The 27,987-nt window shown below is 36.8% G+C and overlaps 1 protein-coding gene across 7 annotated transcripts in view; it reads right to left on the bottom strand.

The window, feature by feature from the left end:
• The window catches only part of REV3L (REV3 like, DNA directed polymerase zeta catalytic subunit), a 190,881-nt gene that overhangs the window by 15,624 nt on the left and 147,270 nt on the right, over positions 1–27,987 (bottom strand). For 6 of the 7 annotated variants that reach the window (XM_008007324.3, XM_008007323.3, XM_008007327.3 and 3 more), the window contains 7 exons: positions 23,128–23,269; positions 20,739–20,983; positions 19,297–19,405; positions 17,149–17,355; positions 10,463–10,572; positions 2,316–2,430; positions 347–484 (listed from right to left, as the gene is read on the bottom strand). In XM_008007324.3, the coding sequence (XP_008005515.3) occupies positions 347–484; positions 2,316–2,430; positions 10,463–10,572; positions 17,149–17,355; positions 19,297–19,405; positions 20,739–20,983; positions 23,128–23,269 (1,066 nt within the window). Of the gene's footprint in view, positions 1–346; positions 485–2,315; positions 2,431–10,462; positions 10,573–17,148; positions 17,356–17,806; positions 17,934–19,296; positions 19,406–20,738; positions 20,984–23,127; positions 23,270–27,987 lie in introns of those variants that run through there. The other variant, XR_005241308.2, reaches the window with a different exon arrangement.

A 27,987-nucleotide genomic window follows, 5' to 3' on the forward strand; every position in this document is an offset into this window, starting at 1 on the left:
TTTGATAAAACATAAGGTATGGGGGGAAGTCAGAAACTTAAGGACTAAAATCAAATACATTATTAGAAATAAAATTCTATCTACTCAGGAGGCTGAGGCAGAAAGATTGCTTGAACCCAGGAGGTTAAGGCTGCAGGGAGCCAGGATTGGACTACTGCACTCCAGCCTGGGTGACAAAGTGAGACCCTGTCTCAAACAAACAAAAACAAAACAAAACACTACAAATAAAATTCTCAAAATTAATGTAGTTTCTTCTATAGTTATATATAATTATACAGGCTATATTTTCACCAGATACTTTAGCCACTTCTTTCTCACAGATGATGACAAGATAGATAAACCTTACCTTAGAAACAGCAGGGCAGGAATCTCTTCTGACTGTTTCTATTCCTTTTGCATCAAATACCGGGTCCTTCTGATCCAGTGTTTCATACATGTAACCCACATACCTCTTTTTTGTTTGTAAAACACAGGGCAAATATACCTGTGGTAAAATTAATAAAATGCCTCTTAACCATTTTTCCCCCACCAAGAATATTTTATTTTTATGTCTCTGTGCTTTCTTTAATCAAATATCCATTCTTAAAAAAATTCTAAATATGACTTAGGGCCCAACAAATTCATGATATAAGACGTGGGAGCAAAATGAATTGTCTTTAAGTTGTTACCACTTGCTCACTCCTTTTCTTGCACTACCAATTTTGTTCTTTTGCACTACCAGTTTTGTTTATTTACTAAATAAAGTATAAACACTTCAGCTTGGTATTCAAGATGGTCTATAGTCTGGTCTCAACTTTATTTTTCCAGATCTATCTCCTGCTACCCTGTATTTCCATACTGTGCTTTTCCAATTCCATACATGCCATTTTCTTCTGTTCAGAATGATTGCAGCCCCACGTCTGCCTACTGAAATTCTAAGCATTTTTCAAGACATAACCATTTTTCAAGACACATTTCATCGTTACTTCCTATATGGAGTCTCTCTATCCAGCCCAGGAGGACACAATTCCTCCTTTCCTTTGTGCTCTCACAGTGTTTAAGCAGACTATTCTCATCTTGCTTTCTGTTATGTTTGTAACAAAAGAGAATGCTTATATAAATTAACCTTTCCTTTTAGATTTCTGGCTCTTAGAGGGCAGGACTGTGTCTTACGTTTCTTTGTATTCCACAGAGTTCCCAGGCTAAGTATCTTTTATACAGAAAGAAAGAAAGACATATTTGATATCTAAAGGTAAGTGAAAAAGAGTTGAAAGTCCTTGTGATAAACTTTGTTTTGCAAAGAAAGAATATATCTTCCATTCTATGTGGTCTTGTTCCATTGTGACTTTGACATTCTTCCTATTAATAGTGGGGTCTATGTTCACTCCCTTTAAATCTAGAGAGGTGTGTGACACTGTGACTTTGAGCCTGGGTCATAAAAAACAAAGCAGCTTTTGTCTGTTTCTCTTTGCGATGTTCACACCTAGAACCCAACCCTCATGTTGTGAGGGAAAACAAGCAGCCCCGGTGAAAGGCCACTGGTAGGTGTTCTGGCTGATGTCCCAACTAGCAGCCAGCATCAATCACCAGACATGATTGGTAAGCAAGCTTCAGATGGTTTCAGCCTTTTGCTGTTGGTTGGGTTACCCCTAACCCCTAACAGTCTTCTCAGCTAAGGAACTAGATATTGTGCAGCAGGGAAAAGCCATTCCAGTCGCACCCTGTCTGAATTCCTGAGCCATAAAATCTGTGAGCAGAATGAAATGTTTGCTGTTTTACACCACTAAGTTTGGGGTGATCTGTTACACAATAATAGTTACTAGAACAAAGTTTTCATTTCCTTACATATATACATTACTAAACAAATTTTGGGAAAATTATACAAAAGAGAAAATACTTAAAATGTAATTTTTTATTTTTATTTTTTTTTGAGACAGGGTCTTACTTTGTTCCCCAGGCTGGAGTGCACTGGTCAATCACAGTTCACTGTAACCTTGAACACCTGGGCTCAAGTGATCCTCCCACTTCAGCCTCTGGAATAGCTGGGACTACAGGCGTGTGCCACTATGCCTGGTTAACTTTTTAATTTTTGTAGAGATGGGGTCTGGCTATGTTGTCCAGGCTGGTGTCAAACTCCTGGTCTCAAGCAACCCTCCTGCTTTGGCCTCCCAAGGCCACAGCAGGATTACAGACATGAGCCACTGCATCTGGCCCAAATTGAACACTTTAATAGACCTATATACTGTCAGTGATTCTGAAAATGTACTGAACAAATCAGAGGTCTCTAGAAGACATGTGAGTTTTATATGTGATTACTAATATTATATTCCTCTTACCTTTTCAAACTTCAATTTCACCGGTTTAGGATTGGTAGCAGTTACAGCTTCGGCAATTTCCTGACCAATCTTAAAAGACTGCTCCTTAGTGGCTCCTTTCAGTAGCACAAACATACTAAGGGGATTAAAAATAAGGTAATGAGGAAGTCATTACAACAAAAATTTTATCAAGAGTAACTCTCCTGGCTATGACTCTGTCTAATGCCAAAGAAAACTCCCTTTCTCCTATTTACTCTTTCTTAAGATGCTTCCTATGTAAGCTTTCCTGTTTTATTACTTTCCATGTGTACTCATGATATATCTTGTTACAAATCTTTTAAGACATCCAATATTTCTAACTTAGCTACACACAGAGCAGTTCAGATATCCCAGCAGTCAAGAAGTCCTGGATCATCCCTGGACATTTAAGGCTTTGTGTGGTACACAAGGGGTCACCAACCCCGAGGCGGCAGACTGATACCAGTCAGTCTGTGATCAGTGGCACATCAGACAGATCAGTGGCAGCATCAGATTCTCATAGGAGCATGAACCCTATTGTGAACTGTGCACAAGTGAAGGATCTAGGTTGTGTGCACCTTATGAGAATCTAATGCCTGATGATCTGAGGTGGAATAGTTTCATCCCGAAACCACCCGGTCTGCGGAAAAATTGTCTTCCATGAAACCGATCCCTGGTGCTAAAAAGGTTGGGGACCTCTGTGGTCCAGGCACAGGGGCTCACACCTGTAATCCCAGCACTTTGGGAGGCCAAGGCAGTGGATCATCTGAGGTCAGGAGTTTGAGACCAACCTGACCAACATGGTGAAACCCCATCTCTACTAAAATATAAAAATTAGCCAGGCATGGTGGCATGTGCCTATAATCCCAGGAATTTGGGAGGCTGAGGCAGGAGAATCGCTTGCGTCTGGGAGGCAGAGGTTGCAGTGAACTGAGATTACACTACTGCACTACAGCCTGGGACTCCATCTCAAAAAAAAAAAAAAAAAGGTTGGGGACCACTGTGGTACACAGTTAAGTACATCACAAAATAAGAGACTGTGTGATTGTAAGAAAACAGAAGATGTACTTGTGATATGGGAGAAGTTTCCTCAAGGCCAGAACCACTCAACTTAAAAAAGACAGACATTGGGCTGGGTGCGGTGGCTCACGCCTGTTATCCCAGCACTTTGGGAGGCCGAGGCGGGCAGATAACGAGGTCAGGAGATCGAGACCATCCTGGCTAACACAGTGAAAACCCGTCTCTACAAAAAAAAAAAAAAAGAAAAAAAAAAATTAGCCAGGCATGGGGGCGGGCACCTGTAGTCCCAGCTACTCCAGAGGCTGAGGCAGGAGAATGGCATGAACCTGGGAGGCGGAGCTTGCAGTGAGCCAAGATTGCACCACTGCACTCCAGCCTAGGCAACAGAGCAAGACTCAGTCTCAAAAAAAAAGAAAAAAAAAAAGACAGACATTGGCCGGGCACTGTGGCTCACACCTATAATCCCAGCACTTTGGGAGGCTGAGGCAGGTGGATCACCTGAGGTCAGGATTTTGAGACCAGCCTGGCCAACATGGCGAAATCCCATCTCTACTAAAAAAAATACAAAAATTAGCCGACGTGGTGGTGTGCTCCTGTAGTCACAGTTACTTGGGAGGCTGAAGTGGGAGAATTGCTTGAACCTGGGAGATGGAGGCTTCAGTGAGCCAAGATTGCACCATTGCACTCCAGTCTGGGTGACAGAGTGAGACTTCGTCTCAAAAAACAAAACAAAACAAACAAACAAAAAACAACAAAAAAACAAAAGACATATATTCTGTAATGTATGTTAACTGAAAAACAGTTAAAAAAACATTAAAAGACACAAGGAAGAAAATCAACATCTGTAATCATGTCGTACAGAAAAAAGATACTACAAACATGTTGTGTATATCTGTAAATATTTTCATTTGCTATAATGGATCATATTATTTGGTAATGAGTAATATTGAATTATATGAATAAGAAATACCAATACTAAATATACTCAAAATACCAATACTAAATATACTCAAAAATAACTGACAAAATGCATCTATTTTTCTGTTTCAGTATATACTACAACCTGACCACCAACAGAAGTAATGGTTAATAAATATTTAAGATAGACTATAAAGTTCATCTTCACTTATATTTCTAGTGAAAAGACATTAAATAGTGGAAATGGATGATATCTTGAAACATGACTTTAAGATTCTTGTTTCTAGCCATATAAACCAATCTCATATTTCTGAAGTGTTTTTATACTGGATTTTTAACTCCCATTTTGGATGTTTTCTTTGGAAAAAGTTCCTGCTAATATTGGAGACAATACTTGCCTGAGAGCCTATATGAAAAATTAAAAGAAAGGAAAAAAGTAGTTTACTCAGCTCTACTAAGTCTTTAAAATAAATATTGTCTCAATCTGAATTAATTTTAACATTCACTAAGGTAGAACAAAAATGCCTTAGTTAATTAGACCTTCAATCTAGGCTATACTTTGAACCATCTGAAGGTTTTTGTAGTTTCTTTATAGGCCATCTGATACTCATTTATACCAATACTACCTGATTTTAATTTTTTTTTTTTTTAAGAGGCAGGGTCTCACTCTATTACTGAGGCTGAAGTGCAGTGGCATAATCATTGGTTACTGCAGCCTCGACCTCCCTGTACTCCTTTGCAATCATTTTTCAGTCTATTCCTGGCCCCAGGTTCAATACATAAGACTTGCTTTCTGTTACGATAGGTTTTTTTCCAAGAATTTTATATAAATGGGCTGGTTGTAGTAGCTTTTGCCTGTAATCCCAGCAACTCCGGAGGCTGAAGTGGAAGGACTGCTTGAAGCCAGGGGTTTGAGATGGGCCTGGGCAATAGTGAGACCCTGTAAGTAAATAAACACAAATTTTATATAAATGAAAGTATACAGTATATACTCTTTTATATCTGTCTTCTTTCACTCGGCATATTTTGAGATTCATCCATGGTGTCAAAATAACAGCAACTGGTTTGTTTCCATTGTTGAGTAGTATTCCACTGTATGGATATACTACAATTTGCTTATCCAATCACTCACTGATAGACATTTAGATATTTTGCAGTTTTGGACTATTACAAACAAAGCTCAATGAAGAACTGTACACAAGTTTTCATGTGGACATAGGTTTTCCTTTTCCTTTTTCGTTTTCAAGACAGAGTCTCGCTCTGTCACCCAGACTGGAGTGCAGTGGCGCGATCTTGGCTCACTGAAAGCTCCACCTCCCGGGTTCACGCCATTCTCCTGCCTCAGCCTCCTGAGTAGCTGGGACTACAGGGGCCCACCACCACGCCAGGCTAATTTTTTGTATTTTTAGTAGAAACAGGGTTTCACTGTGTTAGCCAGGATGGTCTCGATCTCCTGACCTCATGATCCACCTGTCTTGGCCTCTCAAAGTGCTGGGATTACAGGTGTGAGCCATCACGCCCGGCCAGGTTTTCTTTTTTCTAAGATAAGCATAAAGGAGTGGAATTGCTGGGTCATATGCTAAGGGTATGTTGAACTTCACGTGCAACTGCCAAACTGTTTTTATGTAAGATTATTATTCTTAAAATGTTCAGATGCAATGATGAGTGCAACATTTTTTTTTTCTCTTGTTGCCCGAGGCTGGAGTGCAATAGTGCGATCTCAGCTCACCGCAACCTCCGCCTCCCAAGTTCAAGCGATTCTCCTGCCTCAGCCCCCTGAGTAGCTGGGATTACAGACATGCGCCACCACACCCGGCTAACTTTGTATTTTTAGTAGAGATGGGGTTTCTCCTTGTTGGTCAGGCTGGTCTCGAACTCCTGACCTCTGGTTATCTGTCCAAAGTGCTGGGATTACAGGCATGAGCCACTGTGCCCGGTCATATGCAACATTTAAAATCAGTGGACATACACCTATTTCTATACAGTTTTATAATAGGCAAAACTAAGCTATGGTAATAAAAATCAGGTAAGTGGTTGTCTAGGGCATGGAGTGAGGGTGAGGGATACACTGTAAAGGGAGAATGAGAAAACTTTTTACGGTGATAAAAAGTGTTCTATATCTTGACTGGCATGGTAGCTGGTAACTTGGGCCTATACATTTTTATATTTTATTACATATTATACATGTTAAAATTATAATTCCATAAAAATGATAAAGGTATATATACTTCCCATCTTAAAAGTTATTATTGGCCAGGTGCGGTGGCTCATGCCTATAATCCCAGCACTTTGGGAGGCCGAGGTGGGTGGATCACGAGGTCGGAGTTCAAGACCAGTCTGGCCAACACGGTGAAACCCCATCTCTACTAAAAATACAAAAATTAGCTGGGTATGGTGGCGCATGCCTGTAGTCCCAGTTATTCGGGAGGATGAGGCAAGAGAATTACTTGAACCCGGGAGGTGGAGGTTGCAGTGAGCCGAGATTGTGCCACTGTGCTCCAGCTTGGGCAACAGAGACTTAAAAAAAAAAAAGTTATTACTATAGGGTCTATATTTGAGACTTTACCCAGTAATGTGAGTTTGTTTGAATCCATCTAAGCTGTTTTGGCCAGTTTGATTTGGAGCTAAGCTTCAAGAAGGCTGGACAGAATGAACAGAAGTTTTCTGTCATGTGACAGAATGGAAGTGACTAGCCTACAATAAGAAACACTGTTTTAAAATGAGTTTCTACTCCTGTAATCCCAGCACTTTGGGAGGCTGAGGTGGGCGGATCACGAGGTCAGGAGATTGAGACCATCCTGGCTAACACGGTGAAACCCCGTCTCTACTAAATACACAAAAAATTAGCCGGCATGGTGGCAGCCGCCTGTAGTCCCAGCTACTTGGGAGGTTGAGGTAGGAGAACAGCATGAACCCCGGAGGTGGAGCTTGCAGTGAGCCAAGATCGTGCTACTGCACTCCAGCCTGGGGGCAGAGTGAGACTCCGTCTCAAAAAAATGGAGAGCAATCACTCCTCCGGTGATCACTTGTCTCGGCCTCCCAAAGTGCAGGGATTACAGGTGTGAGCCACCGCCCCGGCCTTTTTCTACTAGGTTGCCAGGGGCTGGGAAAGGTACTTGTATGTGTGGGGAAGTGCGGATGGTTAATGGGTACAAATATAGAGTTAGAATAAGACCTAGTATTTGATAGCACAACAGAGCGATTAGTCAACAATTTATGTACAATTTATTGTACATTTAAGAATAACTAAAAGTATAACTGGAATGTCATCATAATTGGAAGGTCATTTGCCTTCATCTATCAGATTTCCTTCATTTTGATGAAGAGGCAACTAAGCCTCAGAGAGGCCAAATGACTTATTAATGGCTATGCCATCATCTAGGAGTATAATTAGAAAGAGAATCCAGGTCTTCTCACTCTCAGTTGGGAACTCTTTTTTTTTCTGAGATGGAGTTTCACTCTGTTGCCCAGGCTGGAGTGCAGTGGCACGATTTTGGCTCACTGCAACCTCCACTTCCCACGTTCAAACAATTCTCCTGCCTCAGCCTCCTGAGTAGCTAGGATTATAGGCATGCGCCACCACACTCAGCTAATTTTTAAAATTTTTAGTAGAGAGGGGGTTTCATCACATTGGCCAGGCTGATCTTGAACTCCTGACCTCAGGTGATCCACCTGTCTCGGCCTCCCAAAGTGCGGAGATTACAGGTGGGAGCCACCACGCTGGCTTTTTTTTTGAGACACAGTTTCACTGTTGTTGCCTAGGCTGGAGTGCAACGGTGTAATCTTGGCTCATCGCAACTTCTGCCTCCCGGGTTCTAGCAATTCTCCTGCCTCAGCCTCCTGAGTAACTGGGATTATAGGCATGCACCACCACACCCAGCTAATTTTGTATTTTTAGTAGAGATGGGGTTTCTCCATATGGTCAGGCTGGTCTCAAACTCCTGACCTCAGGTGATCTGCCCGCCTTAGCCTACCAAAGTGCTGGCATTATAGGTGTGAGTGACTGCGCCCAGCCAGGAACTCTTTTACACTCCACCAAATATTACCTATTATCCCAAGAGCAGTGTTTCTCAACCTTTCATCGTTGTCCTTCCAAGGCAAAAAAATAAATAAATAAATTTAAATTATATTTAACAAGAGAAAGTAATTACTAAGGAGTAAAATATTGTTGGCCCACTGTGGGGCCAAAAACTATGGTCCTTTTTTTTTTGTCCCCCTTCAAGAACCCTTACTTGTATTCTGCCAGGGTGACACTGTTGTGAACTGCCCTCATACAGATGTCACTAAACATTTGGGTTTCTTGTTTTTGAGACAGGGTCTCATTCTGTCACCCAGGCTGGAGTGCAGTGGCATGATCATGGTTGACTACAGCCTTGAACTCCCGGGTTCAAGCGATCTTCCCACCTCACAGCCTCCCAAGTAGCTAGGAGTACAGGTGCACACCACCATGTCTGGCTGATTTTTAAATTTTTTGTAGAGACAGGGTTGCACTTTGTTGCCCAAGCTGGTCTTGAACTTCTGGGCTCAAGCAATCCACCTGCCTTGGCCTCCCAAAGTGCCAGAATTTCAAGCATGAGTCAGCATGCCTGGCCAATGTTTGCTGAATGTATCAGGTAGTGAATGGTGATCAAAAGTTTTAATGACATTGCAAGTAAATTTCCTTTGACTGGAATCATATAATAACTATAAAATCTGATGTAGAGAGAAAGCATCAGTTAGGAATCAAAACACTGAATATCAATTCATGGCTCTCTACTGACTACTTGCAAGATCTTAAATTTCTTATCTTAGGGAAATTTGTTCTTAATAAGCATCATTTGAGGCACATTCTAAGATCTCCCAATAGTATGAAAACTGCTGGCCTAAATAATATCAAAATCCCTTCCGGCTCTGACATTCTGTTAGTCTGTTATTTTCTGTAGCTTGACTTCTTATAGATCTTAAAGGGTAAATAATGTAACTATAATCAGAATCATGCTGACTTCTGAATGCTGTCAACAACATGGATAGCCTCTGAATTAAAATCAATAAGTTAAAGGATTAACATTTTTCCCTAAATATTTTTTAAGTTCTGCTAACAAATGCAGAGCTTATTTTATTAACTCTTATTTTGCTAGAATACCCAGCAGAAGTAGTTTCACAGAACAGTAAAATAACCAAAGCCAAACTAAGAAGTGGCTTTTTATGAGGAACAGGAGAGAATATGGATAATTAGGGCCTGGATAATTTGAAACTATCCCCACCTGCTGGTAATGAAACAGCTGCTCTATGAGGCAAAGTCTCATTCAGCATTAATATGATTATGCTGTCTGTATGAACATTTTAAAGAACTGGATAAGATTAAATGCTATTCAAAGATTACTTATAAGCTATTTAATGATTAGAAGCATTATCTCCTATTGCTCTGTTGGACTGTAAAGAGATCAGAGGTCTTCAGGCAGGTGCTCTTAGCATGTTCACACTGTGACTCTAAGTCCCCAATAGGGAAAAAATTTCACTGTAAGAAATTTGCATAGTGCCTACATTCTAGAAGAATTTCAATAAGCCATGCAAAAAAGATGTTACATAAATAACTGAAACCTGAAAATTATCACAGCAAACAAGGAAGCATGCAAGCTGGTGTTAATAACTTACATTATTAATAATGTGCCTTCAAATGCAGGCACATTATTTGCCAATCCATAAATAATGGGCTTGAGTAAGTCTGTGGACCCTCTGGAGTCAAATGGAAAACTGCATTTGCCTATATGCACTTCTCTTAGAAGGTCAACATATTCTGGGGCTGAGTGGTAAGTTAACCACTCACGGTTCTGGCAATTGTCCTTCAAAAACAGTTTAATTATTTTAAGATATACACTTAAATTCAGAGAGTTGCAGCTATATTAGAGGAATTATTCACATTAAAAGTAGTTTCTTTAAATAAACTAGACTCTTGTGTACACAGTTAGTTTACAGATCACTATCTACTTGGCTAAGAGCTACTTGGAGGGAAGCCATAGGAATCTTCACAGTTTGTGGCTCAGGACACAAACTGTCTCTTATGATCATATCTGGTAAATCAGGATCTGTGTTAACTCTGATCATGAGATCGTAAGGACTGGAAAGGACTCAGAACTCTATTTTTAGAAAGGATTCCCGTAAGCCATTTTAAACACTGAAATGAAGATGTGGACAGATGCAAAAAGACAACCACAAAACCAAAAACCCATTACCTGTCAGTATCGCCATATACAACCCTAGCCCCCCATTTCTTGGTATCATTCACCAGTTTAATAGCTCGTTCCAAGGTCTCTCTGGCTTTGTGAACAATACTATCGCCAACCTGTTGGTACAAACACATTGGAAATAATTTCTTAACATAGCTCAGTGTAAGTCAACAGACTTTAACATATAATACATTTAATTACTAAATATTTCCAGAAACGAAACAAGGAGAAAAGAACATAAAAAAGAAATCAGTGCATCATTCTTTCTCCAAGTACTTAAGAAGAAACTGGGGTGAAGAATTTGAAAGGACCAATCGATGTGCAGACTTGTCTTTGAGTGTAACAGTAAGTGGACTGCACTTGTTACAAGGTACACAGCTACACTGGATTCTTGGAAGAATAATCCTGGTTTATTCAAGTTCTTTTTTTTTTTTTTTTTTCTGAGGAGTCTCACTCTGTCACCCAGGCTGGAGTGCAGTGGCATGATTTCGGCTCAGTGCAACCTCTGCCTCTTGGGTTCAAGCGATTCTCTTGCCTCAGCCTCCTGAGTAGCTAGGACTACAGGCGCACGCCACCATACCCAGTTAATTTTTCTATTTTTTTTTAGTAGAGACGGGGTTTCACCATATTGGCCAGGCTAGTCTTGAACTCTTGCCCTCGTGATCCGCCCACCTCGGCCTCCGATTACAGGTGTGAGCCACTGTGCCCGAACTATTCAAGAACTTTCTTACGTGCCCTTACAGCTCATTAGGCAGAAAAGTATTCTTTGTGGGTGCATGAGTATACATACGTGTATCTCTCAAAATTTTTCTGTTGAACTGTTGATGACAATGTTTCTCAATATCATTAAAGTTAATGCTGAACTTCAATCTTGTGACTAGTTATACAAGGAAAAATGTATCTAATTATATGATGGGAAATATATTAAAAGTGTTCAATTTAAATTAAATAAGTAGATATATATCTAGGAAGGTTTTTTCCATTTGTGATTAGTGAATTTTAACAGTGACCATGGCATGAATTTACAAAACAAGATGCTGGGCCTTGACAAATATGAAAAGCATGCTAATGAGATTTACAGTTAAGAGACTATATAACAATGCTGTTTTATTTATTAAACTAATTGAAGCTAAGAGTGGGAAAAGTTGTCATTCAACATAAAACATAAATGGAGCATTCCCTTTGCAATTTTAAAATGCAAACTGCACATTTTTTGTGTGTGTTAAGAAGCAAACAATAGCAATAATGATCCTTCTCCCTTTACTGTAAAACTTGAATTACTAAATGTAGGATTGAATAGTATTTAAAAGGCTGTTTAAAGTTGCATTACAAAGGACATATTAGGTATATGAACAAAGGAATAAATAATAAAACTGGTAGAAATGAGTTGGTATTTATTTATTTATTCTGATTTATTTATTTTGAAAGAGTGTCTTGTTCTGTCGCCCAGGCTGGAGTGCAGTGGTGTGATCTTGGCTCACTGCAACCTCTGCCTCCTGGGTTCAAGCAATTCTCATGCCTCAGTCTCCCGAGGAGCTGGGATTATAGGCGTGTGCCACCCTGCCCTGCTATTTTTCATATTTTTAGTAGATGGGGTTTTGCCATGATGGCCAGGCTGGTCTTGAACTCCTGGCCTCAAATGATCTACCTGCCTCAGCCTCCCAAAGTGTTGGAATTACAGGTGTGAGCCACCACGCCTGGCCTTGGGTTTTAAATTAAGATTATGAATTCTGCTGAGACCTCTAGTACAACAGAAAATCTTGAGAATGTAAAGTATAACTTAATACATTACAAAAATCATGTTATCTAATGGAAACTCAAATTGAATAAAATGTTCTGTTACCTGCCGCCACTTTCAAACAAGGTCAACTTTTATTTTATTTTATTTTATTTATTTATTTATTTATTTATTTATTTAAGATGGAGTCTTGCTCTGTCACTCAGGCTGGAGTGCAGTGGCGCGATCTAGGCTCACTGCAAGCTCTGCCTCCTGGGTTCACACCATTCTCCTGCCTCAGCCTCCCGAGTAGCTGGGACTACAGGTCCCACCACCACGCCCGGCTAATTTTTTTGTATTTTAGTAGAGGTGGGGTTTCACTGTGTTAGTCAGGATGGTCTCGATCTCCTGACCTCGTGATCCGCCGGCCTTGGCCTCCCAAAGTGCTGGAATTACAGGCCACTGTGCCCGGACAAGGTCGACTTTTAAATATGTGAGGACAAAGAGTTGCATGAGCAAGCCATCTTAGCGTCAAAGTCAAATACACTTCTGAGATATATACTTACAAGTAAGTATATACTTGTACATATACATAGCAGTCTTAAATGTCTGCCTAATGCTCTTACTCTGACCCATTAAAGTTATACCCAAAAGAGTCAGAACTCTGCAGTTACCCCTGAAGACCATGTAGTAAGAATTCAGCAGCACTAGAGTGAGGGGGAGGTGGAAGAGGGAAGGAGAAGTAATTAAATTAACAGATTCTGCTACTTTATGGTAAGGTTCCTAACCTGAAAAGCATTACTTCATTAAAGGGCTAAGAGAGGATTTAAAAGAGGAAAAGAAATGGTTTCACAATTTAGGCCATGACTGGGGATGCTCAAAAGTTAATAAAAACAAATTTTTTTAAGTAAAAATTAATTTTCTGAAAAGACATAAAAAGAAATAAAGTTCAATTTTTAAAAAGGCACAAATATACCTTTATCATAAATATGAATGACCAATAGTTTAGTAGAAAACTGTCAACATACAAACATTTTAATTTATGAAGTCCAACTAAGACAGAGGCATTAACATCCACTATTAGCTACTTTATTCTCCATATTCTCTTCATAGGAATTTTTGCTGACAAAGTCTTGTCTTTCTCTATGATAGTACTGAGACAGAGACATTAACCTCCAACTATTAGCTACATTTATTTATTCTCCATATTCTCCTTATATGCTTACAAAATCTTATCTTTCTCTATGACAGTCCAGATCTGCACTTTTTTGATTATGTGTTCTCTGAAGGAAAGCAGGAGACCACAGACAGTAATCCATTCGCCTCCCACTTTTAAAAGGTTTTAATTATTCTGGATAGATAACTTGTATATATATGTATGTGCTGTACATACGATGTACACAGGCAGACAATGTGTAATGATCAAATCAGGGTAACTGGGATATCCATCACCTCAAGCATTTATCATTTATTTGTGTTAGACATTTCAATTCCATTCTTTTAGTTATTTAAAAATATACAATAAGTTGCAGTTCACTATACTGTGCTACCAAATACTAGATTTTATTCATTCTAATTGTATTTTTGTACTCATTAATCATTTCCACTTTATCTCCCCCCTTCCCCACCTCACAGCCTCTGGCAACCATCATTCTACTCTCTATCTCCATGAGTTCATTAATTTTTTTTAGTTTCCACACGAGTGAGAACATGTGATATTTGTCTTTCTCTGTCTAGCTTATTTCACTTAGCATAATGTCCTTCAGTTCCATCCATGTTTTGCAAATGACAGGATTTTATTCTTTTTAGGGCTGATTACTGGACAAATGGGATCACATAAAGCTAAAAACCTTCTGCACAGTAAAGGAAATAATCAACAAAGTGAAGAGACAACCCACAGAATGGGAGAAAATATCTGCAAACCACCCATCTGACGTGGGATTAATAACCAGAATATGTAAGGAACTTAAACAACTCAGTAGGAAAAAAAACCAAACAATTTGATTAAAAATGCACAAAAGGTCTGAACAGACATTTCTCAAAAGATGACAAATGACTAATATTACTAATCAGAGAAATTCAAATCAAAATTATAATGAGATGTCTTCTCACTCCAGCTAAAATGGCTTTTATCCAAAAAACAGGCAATAACGAATGCCAGCAAGGATGTGGAGAAAGGGGAACCCACTGTTAGTGGGAATGTAAATTAGTAGAGTCACTATACAGAACAATATGGAGGTGCCGCAAAAATCTAAAAATAGAACTACCATATGATCCAGATATCCCACTCCTGGGTATACATCCAAAAAAAAAAAGGAAATTGGGACATTGAATAGATATCTGCACTCCCATATTTACTGCAGCACTATTCACAATAGCAGTCAAGATATGAAAGCAACCTAAGTGTCCATCAACGGGTGAATGGATAAAGGAAATGCCATACTATGTGTACGATAGAATATCATACAGCCATAAAAAAGAATGAAGCCATCTGCCCTTTAAAAAAAAGTGGCTGATACCTTCCATTGTTACTTGATTGGTGCTAACTTTTCACTTATTCATAAGAGGCTCTTTCTGTGATTTTAGCTGCTTTTTCCACTCATGATTTCACCTACAAGTTAACACTGTATTGTTGTGAAGTTAGCATATGATGAGGGGCCAAATGCATGCTTGCAGTCATTAACCTGAGAATAGCTGAGAAGACCAGGGTCAAGGAAGCAGGTATTGCTTGGCAGTCTGAGTTCACCATGCAAAGCAGGAACGTACTCCCTGGTGAAACTCTATTCCTAAACTTCCACTGCTAGTTCAAAAATCCTCCCAAATTCTGGTTATTCTAGAGTTACAGTATTTACATATTTTTAAAATAGTATTTCTGCATTGTTTTATTACTAAAATACATTAATAAACACTTTTAAAACTGAGAGGCAGGGAAGAAATTAGGGAAATGTGGAAATGGCCCCTAAGAAAGGATTTGGGACAAGCATGTGGTTAAGCCACTGCACTCTAGCCTGGGCGACAAAAAAAAAAAGGATATCTTTTGGTTTTCCATTAGTAATATCATTTCCATTTTTTTCCTGCTAGATCATATCGATCAGTGCTTTTCAAATGTATTAATATGAACCCTCAGGACTAACAAAGTATTTTTTATCTCACCTAAAAGTATACAAATATAAACCTAGATACAAACTTTTATTGCTTACAGCCTTTACAGTGCAACCATAAAAAAATTTATACAGCACAAAATCATATTACTGTACCAAAATATTCAAGTTAACAATATTAAGTTTTCACTAGAGATGGTATTTTGCTGCTTTCAATGTGAATATGCCACTCCTGCCTTGCTCATGTTTTTGGAGTTCATTTTGCCTACTGTGAGCTGTGTGAAGACTTTATGCTTTCTTTTTCTCTTACTGAACTAATGCAAATATGATATACCACAATGTCCTCTGGCCTTCATTTGGCACGAAAAGATCACAATATAACAAACTATTCTGTTCTTTTCTCACTCAGTAGTATATTATTATATTACCCTGTCACACTATATTGTATTTGTATCAAATAAACACCTTAACTTAGTAAATATGAAATTAAGTCTTATTCTATGAAAAATGTCTTTCAACTGTCACTCATCACTGCAAAAAAGGTTCTGCTTTGTATCTACTGGTATACTAGTAAATATGGAATGATTGTTGTTTATTCTGACGTAAAACATTTTTTTTAGTTTTCAATTTTATGTATTAATAGAGGCAAGGGCTCACTATATTGCTTAGGCTAGTCTTGAACTCCTGGGCTCAAGCAATCCTCCCACCTCAGACTCCTGAGTTGTTGGGATCACGAGTGTGAACCACCACACTTGGCTAATTGTGACATTTGGACAAGCCAATATAACTATAATCAGATCTCTTGTCAATACATAAAATGAATTATGCACTACCAAGGTTGTTGTAAAAACTGCTACAAAGGTAGCACTGAAATTTCATGCTAATAGAAAGTTAAAGTATAGTTATGAAGATCATGCAGAAATATGTGTATGCTAATTTCTAAAATGATCATTGGAATAAAGACACCGAGATACAGAGAAAAGTCACAGATCCCCAAGAATATGTACATATTGAGGCTTGGTATGAGAAAAACTGATCCTATGTCATAGAAATGAAATGGTTTATTAAAGTTTTAAAACAAAATGAAATGCTTGAATGAACAGGCATTCATTTAATGCTGCTTTAGTCTCTCTCTTTTTTTTGAGACAGGGTCTTGTTCTGTCACCCAGGCTGGAATGCAGTGGTGCAATTATGGCTCACTGCAACCTTGACTTCCAAGGCTCTAGTGACCCTCCCATCTCAGCCTCCCAAGTAACTGGAACCACAGGCACATAACACTATGCCCGGCTAATTTTTGCATTTTTGGTTAGAGATGGGGTTTCACCATGTTGCCCAGGCTGGTCTCAAACTCCTAAGCTCAAGTAATCTACGTGCCTTGGCCTCCCAAAGTGTTGGGGTTATAGGTGTGAGCCACTTTTTTGAGACCAAGTCTTGTTCTGTCACCCAGGCTGGAGTGCGATCTTGGCTCACTGCAACCTCTGCCTCCTGGATTCAAGTGATTATCCTGCCTTAACCTCTTGAATAACTGGGATTACAGGTGTCCACAACCACACCCAGCTAATTTTTGTGTTTTTAGTAGAGACGGTGTTTCACCATGTTGGCCACACTGGTTGCGACTCCTGACCTCATGATCCGCCTGCCTCGGCGTCCCAAAGTGTTGGGATTACGTGTGTGAGCCACCATGCCTGGCCTTTTTTTTTTCCTTTTTAAAAAGAGATGAGGTCTCACTGTGTTGTCCAGGCAGGATTCAACTCTGGGCTGAAGCCCCCCATACCACACCTTAGCTTCCAAAGTAACTGGGAATACAAGGTGAGTGCCACTGTGCCTCGCTATATTTTAGTCTCTTGAAAAAACTACAGATTTGTATCACTTACTTCAATGCATGGCATTCTCCCAGAAAAATTAGCAGCTGTATAGCCAAATGTGACATTTGCTATCAGCTTAAGTCCCAACTGACGTGCATCAAGCATTCGTGACAGGGCTCTGTCTTGCTTGTAAGCCTTCATTGACTGCTTCACCATAAATCTAGTCTTCAAAATTTCTTCAAGCATTCTTGGTAGTACACCTTTTCTTACTGAAGGCTATCATAAAGAAAAAAAAAATGTTTAAAACCCCTCAAACATTATAGATTTATATAATTAAGAAGGAAGCATAAAATATAATAATGGCCAACTGTCATGAATTGAAACATGCTAACAATAGAGTGACCATAGTATTAGTGGCCGTCAATATAAAATCATCACATTTTATTTCTTGGAAGAGTATTTTTCTCCTAAATGGTTCCTGCAATGTTTATAAATCTAATAGAGCACTTCCGTGTGAGTTCAGAGACCTCCAGGGAGGAGGATGTCAACTAGTGCATAAGTGACCATACAACAAGTTCAGAGGGAAATTTTGTTCAAAACTTTGACAGAAACCCCCATTCTTTCAAAACGACAGATGGGACTTGTATCACTCATAACCAACTCAGTTTTTAAAGATCTCATCCTAATGACCCCACACAGAAATCTGCATGGAACTCCATTTATCTACCTTGGAAGAATGATGAGCTGGGTTGACTCTGCTGACATTCAAACCTGCAGTTCCAGGGACTCTAGGTATTTCAAATCTGATGCTTAGACCACTAAGCCATCCCCTCCGGCCTATATTTATTAGCAATCTGGAAGAGGGGATGAATAGTGAGGTGATAAAATTTGTTGATGCCAAAAAAAAAAATCATTTGTATTAATCAAGACTAGGGAGAATTTATGAGAACTCCAGTAGGAATGAAAACCACAAAACAGTATTAACTTTGATGATGATTCACAGACACGTGCAAGGTAATGCATGTCGGACCTAGCAACTAAAATCTCAGGTATAGGATCATCACACACCTGAATATTAAAAAAATCCTATTTTTATTAAGCTTTACACACTGGGTCCAAAAGTAGACGCAAGTTTTAAAAAAAGCTGTTAAAGGGAGATAATAAGCTGCCAGATATGCAACAATGAGAACATATTCTAACCTCTAATTCATTTGGTGTACATTTTGAAGCAGCCATAATGTTTTAAGACATAAGATAAAAAGAACAGGGACCAAATTTGCAGAAATGTGATGTGAAAACTGATTTTTATATAAAGACCCATTTAATTAAAAAAAATCTATTTCCATTTCTCCAAGTAGATCTCATCTACATCACTCCCTAGAAGTACTACATTTTAAAATTTTCCAAAAAGAAACATACCATGAACTCTTCAGTTAAAATTTTCTTCATCTACATTGCTAATTTTAGTTTAGCATTCCCTCTTACTGATAGAGAATGATGCCACTTTTGACATAGTACACCAGAATGAATTTGAGGGCTGGTGGGGTCCCCTCTACCATCAACCACTGTACTTGTCTCATGATTCTAGTACAGACTCACTGCTAAGAAAATAGAAAAGAAAGGAATGAAGTTGGCATATAAGAGGCAATATAATCTTTTAGATCTGTCTTATTTGTCTTTAATTTATAAAGTTTTCTTTTTTCTCTTTTGAGTGGAGATACAGGAGAGAAAAAAGGGATCCTATTTTTAGTTTGGATATCTTCTTAAAAATATAATAAATAAGCCTATTACAGTATCATTAATTCTAAGATAGTCTTAATTTAAAATAATGTAGAAGAACAGCTAGTAGCATCTACACATTAAAGAAATTTAAATCTCTGTAGGTAATATATTTTGACCATTAAGTTGCTATTTAAGTCAGCCTGGTTCTAATAAAGGGCAGAAGGTATAAGCGTACGTTTATTTCTTTCAATATTTCATTAACTAAAATTTAACAATTTAAAGATTTAAAACCTAAATTCAAGAAAAAACAAGGTGACTGGTTTGTTCCTGAAGTGATTTCTTAGATGATTCTTGTATCTTTGACTTTTTGAGATAAAATATTCAAGCAAACTCGGTGTTTTTGTTTTCTATTATGTGCCAACAATATCTAAACCATTATCAGCTCTCCAAAAGTTAAGCCATAGTTGTTATCTTTCATTTATAAGAGAGTATTACCTTGACAAAAGCTACTCCATTGGGGGACACTGTGATATCATGCCTAACTTGGTAAAGTAAATCTGGAGGTACTCTCAGAGAGGTACAGCCAAATTTGAACTCATCATACCTGTTAAGAAAGAAAATATTAAGCAAATACTTCCTCAAATCATAGAACAGAGATTTTAGGCAATTTAAAAAATCTTTCTAACTCCATTAGAAATTCATTTTCAAACATCTAAACGTGAATTCATGTACTTAGTAATATGTTTATTTGCCTCATTACCAAAACAGTTTTTCAAATATTCACAATTTATTACAATAAACGTTTCTTAAATGGCACTATCCTAAAATTTATGGGTAAAATCTATACTGAAAACCAAATTTCAACATCTGATCATCTTATTTTATTTATTTTATTATTTTTTGAGATGGACTCTCGCTCTGTTGTCCAGGTTGGAGTGCAGTGGTGCGATCTTGGCTCACTGCAAGCTCTGCCTCCTGGGTTCATGCCATTCTCCTGCCTCAGCCTCCCGAGTAGCTGGGACTACAGGAACCCACCACCATGCCGGGCTAATTTTTTGCATTTTTAGTAGGGACAGGGTTTCACCGTGTTAGCCAGGATGGTCTCAATCTCCTGATCTCGTGATCCGCCTGCCTGAACCTCCCAAAGTGCTGGGATTACAGGCGTGAGCCACTGCGTGCGGCCCAATCATCTTATACTAAATTACTTAAATAAAAATTTATTTTTATTGAACACCCTTGTGAACATATTTAAAGAAGAATTTAAACCTTAAATAGAAAGACTGTAAATCTTGTAAATTTTCCAAATTCCTGTTTTTAATAAAAAGACAGGATTACCAATATAATTTCCACAGATGCTTTCTATGAAGGAGTATAGCATATACTAAAACCAACACATGGTCTCCAATACGCAAAAATCAATAAAAAGGAAGACTCTGTATTTCCTACAAATCAAGAAAAGTATCTAATCCTTTGAGAATTTAAAATGTTATTATCAGTTTATGAAATTTAATTTACATTAATTAATAAAACCTACCATTTAATTTTTAAAATCCTGGACTATTTATAAGAAAAATAAAGAGGAGGTCATAGTTGGAGTTACAAGATCATAATCCTCAAACTGTTCCACTGCAAGGTAATTTATATCAACAATTTAACTTTCATTTTAAGAGAGACCACAGTTACATATGGAGTGAAACAGTTGCAAGGCTGATCTATTCCCAATCCTCTTCATGAGTCATCCATCCATGAAGCTGGATTAATCAGACGGTGATCCATGTCAATTAGTAAGACAACTACAATGAATGGATTAGCTGGGATACAGCCCATTTATCTTGCCCATAGGGAAGGTGTCAAGAGCAAAGAGACACTCAGAAAGTGTCTAATTTTAGTAAGAAGTACAAAGCACAACATTACTGTAAATGTGAAAAAAACCTTACTTTCCCAAGTTCTCCACATGGCCAAGGCAGGTGGAAAAGCAGTAGTTATATGCAATCACGATGGAAGGATAAAGTGACTGGAAATCCAAAACAAGAACAGAGTTGCTATAGAAGCGGGATTCAGGCTCCATAATTAGAGGAACACACTGTGGGGCTCTCATTTGGGATCTTTGCTGAACACTAGGTGTCACAGGAATATAGTTCATTGGTTTAGCAATACGCAACATCATTGATTCCACACGGTACTGCGGGGAGAAAGGGAGGTGAGAAGAGAAGAAACACAGTTTAAATACATTGGTAATTTGAATATACAATCATTTGAGGATAATCTGCTTTTCAGAATAAGACCGTATGACTTTTTTTTTTTTTTTTTTTTTTTTTTTGCAGTCCTAGTTTTTTTTTTTTTCCGAGACGGTGTTTCATTCTTGTTGCCCAAGTTTGGAGTACAACGGTGTGATTTCGGCAATCTGCAACCTCTGCCTCCCGGGTTCAAGCGATTCTCCTACCTCAGCCTGGGATTACAGGCGCACACCACCACGTCCAGCTAATTTTTTGTATTTTTAGTAGAAACAGGGTTTCATCATGTTAGCCAGGCTGGTCTCGAACTCCTGACCTCAGATGATCTGCCCACCTTGGCCTCCCAAAGTGCTGGGATTATAGGTGTGAGCCACCATGCCCAGCCTGCAATACTAGTTATTTAGTCAGCTTTCAGATTTGAAAAGGGATATATGTAAATCCTTTTCCTATTCCTATGACTTTTATAAAAACTATAAAACATGTCAAATAACTTAAAAGATAAGTCAATTTTAAAGGACAGATGCAATTAGATCTCTTTTTATTTTTATTATTTACTTATTTATTTTGAGATCAAGTCTCGCTCTGTTGTCCAAGCTGGAGTGCAACAGCACAATCTCGGCTCACTGCAACCTACCCCTCCAGGGTTCAAGAGATTCTCCTGTCTCAGCCTCCTGAGTAGCTGGGATTACAGGCTTGCACCACCACGCCCGGCTACTTTTTGTATTTTTAGTAGAGATGGGGTTTCACCATGTTGGCCAAGGTGGTCTTGACTCCTGACCTCAAGTGATCCCCCACCTTGGCCTCCTAAACTGCTGGGATTACAGGCGTGAGCCACTGTGCCCGACCCTCTTTATTTACAGTTATACCATAATAAAAAAGTGTAGGACAGACAGCTGTATAGTTTGACAATTTCATTTAAGAAGTTGGTCAATCATCTTGGATAAATTTATTTGGGAAAATTAGAGAATGAAAAAGCTGTCATGAGACTTAAGATAGAAAACGTTATCCCAGTTTTTCAAAGAAACAAACAAAATGATTATAGAATTATAAAGTATTGAATGTGGCTTTTGTTGTGGAAATAATTAAAAAATAATAAAAAAAGAACTGAATAGTAATCAGCTTATTATTGGTCCCTAGCAAAACTGAATCAAGCAATTACTGGTATGTTTGTTTCTAATAATAACTATTAAGCAGATGGCCTGGGGTATTAGAAAAAAAAAATTACTCACAAGAACCAGCCTGGATTCACTGAAGTATTCTCATGAGGTTTTAAGGTATCTTTGCCTTTTATTACAGGCTAGGTCAAATAGGTGTTAAATTTGATGGGTATAAATAAAATAAATAGCCTATAAGCAATTAAATGAAATAAACAGATAAAACTAGCTGGAACTCTATTTTTGCTATATTTACTGAACTGGTTGATTGAGGAATGTTATAGATACAGGTAATTAAAATAATTAAGGATTTTACAAGGTTAAGAAATCTGAGTGTTTTAATATGGTATCCCTGATGCCTACCACAGTGCTTAACAAACTACAGGTATTCAAATACATATTTGTTGAATTAATACATAAAATCATTTTCAGCAAGGTGTTTAGTAAAAATCTCTCATTATATCCTTGGGAAATTACTTAGAAAGATATGAATTAAATAGCTTTTCACGTTTTTTTTTTTTTAAATAACATTTTAAAAGTTACATAGTCCACTTATATTGATTTTCAAGCTTTTTATTTTTATATTAAAATTAACTATGGGAAGTTTTAAGAAGCCAAAATTAAACATGTAAAACAAAAGAAAGGTAGACTTTCTTTGTTGCTTCTCCAGTTTTAAGGGGCATCTTTAATCACAGTAACAATATACAGGAATATAATATCCTTAAGGACATGGACATTTATTTTCTTAATATCATAAAAACACTTGGCAGTGGCCGGAAAGTTGGCATAGAAAGAGAATAAAATGATAACATTTTATTACCCAGCTATTGATTAGTTGGTACCAAACAGAAAGTTTAAAAAGTCAAATCACTTCAAATATCACAAAAGTGTATCACTCATACAGAACTTTCAAGTCTGCAAGAAAACTGATTTCCCACCTGTGAACCCCTTGTCAGTACATGTAAAAATTGAATGCCAAAAAGTCTAGCCATCTCACTGGTTTTCCCAATCAGGTCCAGTTGTTCTAACATTTGGAGATTTCCACGGACACGGCTAACATAATGATCAACCATTTTCCATCTGTTAAAAAAGAATCCACATTATGAACATCAGGGAAAAATTTGGACACTTGAAAACAGTACTTTTTTCCTGCCAAAAATCTACATGCTAAAAGTGTGGTTACTTAAGGAAAGAGTAATGATATAAGCCTTTAAGCCAAGTATGTTAAGGAATAAAACATTAGAAAATTTCAGGTATTTCAAGGGCATAAAAGCCAGGAAAAATAAGCAAAATTTAAAATAGTGCTTGTGATCAGGTGGTAAGATTAAGGATCACTATTTTTCGATATTTTGCTTGATGCTGCTCTATTCTTATTATAGAAAATTAACATTCTCCTTTAAGATACAGCTACTGATTATGCAATAATTATTATCATATCTATAAATTTTTAAAGAACATGAAGGGTCTGGGTTATTGTAAATATAAGTCTAAAATAAAAACATGCACTATCTTTTCATGGCAAAAAAAGTAATTTGGTGAAGATTCAGAAAAATCAGTAACATAATTTTTAGTGAGATAATACGTGGGTTAAACATATTTCAAATAATTATTTTTTGTGAAAATATAAAAGTTTTGTTTTTCAGTTTAAACCTTAAAAAATTAACCTCTTTACCTTACCTTCTTAAGAAAATAAACAATAAAGTCCTCAGCAAATCCATAAAATGAATTTTGATATTATAAAATGTAAAAATGATCCAAAAGTATACTATAAGGAATACAATTTATTCATCTGAAGATTAAGGTTCACATATATTGTAATCTTTAATTATATTGCTTTTAGAACAATATAGTCACATAATTGTTCAATAAATGTGTTTAAAAACCTTTTCCTCTGACACATGACTAATGCTTAATTAATAGAAAAACTAGAAAATGAATGTGAAGGAAGAAAAAAAAACCCTATTATAAAAAAGATAATAACAGGTATTAGCAAAAAAGTGGAGAGACTGGAACCCTCATATACTGCTGGTGGGAACATAAAATAGTGTAGTTGCTTGGGAAGATAATTTGGCAGTTCCTCAAATAGTTAAACACAGAGTTACCATATAATCCACCAAAAATTCTACTCCTTGGTACACATCCAAAAGGAATGAAAACAGATATCTACACAAAACACTATATATGAATGTTCATTACAGTATTAATCATAGTAGCCCAAAGTGGAAACAACCAAAATGTCTATCAACTGATGAAGAAATAAAATGTAGTATATATCGATACAATACAGTATTATTCAGCAATAAAAGAAATACTAAAAGATGCTATAACATGGACAAATTTGGACAGCATTATGCTGAAAGAAGGCAGCCACAAAAGATTTACATATTGCATGATTCTGTTAACGTGAAATGTCGAGGATAGTCAAATCTATGGGGACAGAAAGTAGATCAGTGGTTGTCTAAGGCAAGAGGTAGAGGGTGGGGGGACTCTGGTGGAGGGGGTGATAGGAGTGATGAAAGGTTGAAGAGTGGTGGCTACACGATGCAGGATTTCCATTTAGGGTAATTAAAATATTCTAAAACTTACTGTGATGCTGTTGTACAACTTTGAATATGCTAAAACTCAGTGAGTCATATACTTTAAATGGGTGAATTGTATGATATACAAATTATATCTCAATAAAGCTGTTAAAACATTAGGCAAACATGAAAAAATCCTAAACTCTATAAATAATTGTTTAACAAAATAAACAGAAATTCTGTTTCATAATTTACATTTTTAACTTAATATACTGACTCCCCATATTTGTTTTGTAGCTATCGAGTATGCTATTGTATAATTATAACATATTTAATCGAAACATTTACCGAATATCTTTTATTACTGTAAGCAACGCTGTGATGAACATTTTTAAAGCTAAGTCTTTGTACAGATGATTAAATAATTCCTTAAAATAAATTCCCAGATTTGGTCAGTTTTCAATACCTAGCAATACACTGCTTTCCAGAAAGGTTTTAATAATTTATATTCATACTACTGATGATAAAGTGCTTGTTTCCTTGTATATTTGTCAACAATGAAGATTATAGTTTTTAAAGTTATGAGTTTGATAGACAAAAAATGGTATCACATTTTAATCTGATTTTTTTTTGTTTTAGTAACCCCTCAACAATACAAAACTGCAAAGTGTAAATCTGAAATAGTGCATTATATATAAATCAAATCAGTCCCTTTAAAATAAAACAAAATGGATTTAATGGCTCACCACTCCTTTAGGATGTGTGGATTTATCTATCGATAGTGCAGAAAAATGAGATACATTTACACTTTGCCCTCTCAACATATGGACAGAGAGCTGACCTGGAGAAACGTGCCAAATGAGATACCAAAATAGTGAGACACCAACATAATTTCTGAAAATGCCAGGCAGCACACAAGCATTTTGCTGAGATTTGTAAAAGATGAGAAAAGTAAGTGTTAAGTCTCAACCAACACAGGTTTAACAGAAGACTTTAAAAAGGTATGTGTTACACAAAACTTATATAAGAATCTGTCTCAACAGATTATCATGCTGACTAGGCATGAATATTTCCTTGAAACCTGTAGGTGGTGATTCAGGAGAAGAGTTACCACTTGAAGTATGTTGATGATAATTTGTTTTGGAAAATGTGTTTTAAAACATACTGGTTTATTTTCATTGTTTATTCCAGCCTAAAGTCCTTTTTTTTTTTTTTTTTTTTTTAAATGAGACTGATCTTGCCAATAGGTTTTTGTAATTCATGGTACAATTAAGAACATAATCAGCAGATTAAGAATTCCTTTAGTAAGGTATTTATTAAGGTATTTATACACTGCATATGAGGTAGACATTTGAATATTTTAGGATTTTTTTCCTTTGATAGTTGTTCATGTCTTTTACCCATTTTTTTTTTTTTACTAATTTAAAAGTATATAATACAGTTAATATACGTAACTGTTATGGTGAAAATGGTTTTCCTAGGTTGATGTTAGCTTTTTACTTTTGTTGATGTTATTTAATGAGGTACAAAAAGTTTGTTTTTTGGGCAAAAATGGTGAAAGTAAGTCTAAATACTTTGTATACAAAACTGATTAAACTGAATCTTTAAAGGCTCCTGATTTAAGTTATTTGACTAAGATCGACGCCATTTTTTGAGGCAGTATAGTCTGTTAGAACTTAAATAAATGGGTATAATAGTATATTTCAAAAGAAATATTTTTACTATACTATATATAACTTTTTTTTTTAAGTGGAAATGGTTTATTTCACATTTTGAAGCATACAATCTAAGAGATTTTCACACATTGGTTGACAGCACAGACTCTGGAGTGAGATAGTCCTAGGTTCAAATTGTGGCTCTGTTGCAAGCTACTATGTGACCCTAGGCAAATCATTTAACTCTCTAGCTCTCAGTTTCAGTATGTGTGAAACAGTGGTAATAATAAGGTTGTTGTAAGGTGTTAGGCAAAAGCAAAAACTTAATAACCTTTGCAGCTATTATTATAATTATGGTAATTACTATTTCCTCATTTCATTCAGAATCTAATTCTCTATCCTGAAAAGAAAGACGTACCAATTAATTAACATTTATTGAGAGACTTCTGTGTGTTCAAGACTCATACTATCTCATTTAATTCTTACTTCTCTCCATGAGGTAGAATATATTAACATCTCTCTATTATAGATAAGAGAACTGAGGATTACTGTAAGCCTAATCTGTCCTAGTTTACAAACCTTGTATACTAGAACCTGAGATTTTGGTCAAGTAAATGAAAACATGATGAAAAGAAAACAAGAAAATACATTACAAATGAGTAACTATCTTATTAAATTTCTATCACCACAGCAAATTACTCATTTCCTCACTAACAAAAATGGTAGAGCATTTTGTGAAATGAATAAGCATTCACTATTTGGTGAAATAAGCATTTCACTAAATGTATTCCTCTCTACTGACTGGTAACCAAGTAATATACACAAATTAGATGCATCTTATCTTTCATAACTAAAGGTTAATTTAACAAGGGACATTTTAGCTTGTATAATTTATCTAGCAGGTAACAACTGCTGTTTTCTGATCTAAATCTGCTGACCTATAGGCATGAACATAAAAAATACTTTGAATGGCTAATTTTTAAAAAAATGCATTTAAAAAGTAGACTTTTTAATTTAAAACAGTGATCTTTCTGAAATAAGATCATCATCATTTCTACTTTCGGGTCCTATCTCACTAACCATGTAACACAAATGAGAAAGAGTAATTGCGGCCTTTACTTATGGTTAAAGGACAAGATAAGACTCTTGTTAGTTTTTAAAATTGTTGTTAAAGAATTATGCCATCCTCTTAATGCTTTGTGAAACTTAAGGGTAATAAATACAAGTTTTGATCTGGAAAGGAAGAGGGGAAGCATAATTATAAAGCACATGCTACTCAAGATAGGCCTGGGTAGTGTTGAAATGCGAACTTAGAGCATTCTGAAGGCATGGGTACTTTTCAAGATAGTTCATCTGGGGAGAAGGTGACAAAAAAGGAGACAGGAGAATCCCGAGTACAAAATTCACTTATTCTGAAGTTTTTCTGTGGACTGACTCTATACACAGCAAATAGAAAATAAAATTTCTTATATTATCTTCTTTAGCTACACAACTCTGCTCCCAGGACATACCTCCTAGCTCAGAAACTGGAATAGTATTTAATAACTATTTCATGGATGACAGATAAAATCATGTTGGTATTAGGAATTATCTAGATTAGTAATATTAGAGATTAGGAAAAGTT

Source organism: Chlorocebus sabaeus, chromosome 13 (assembly GCF_047675955.1).
Source record: "Chlorocebus sabaeus isolate Y175 chromosome 13, mChlSab1.0.hap1, whole genome shotgun sequence".
NCBI lineage: Eukaryota > Metazoa > Chordata > Mammalia > Primates > Cercopithecidae > Chlorocebus > Chlorocebus sabaeus.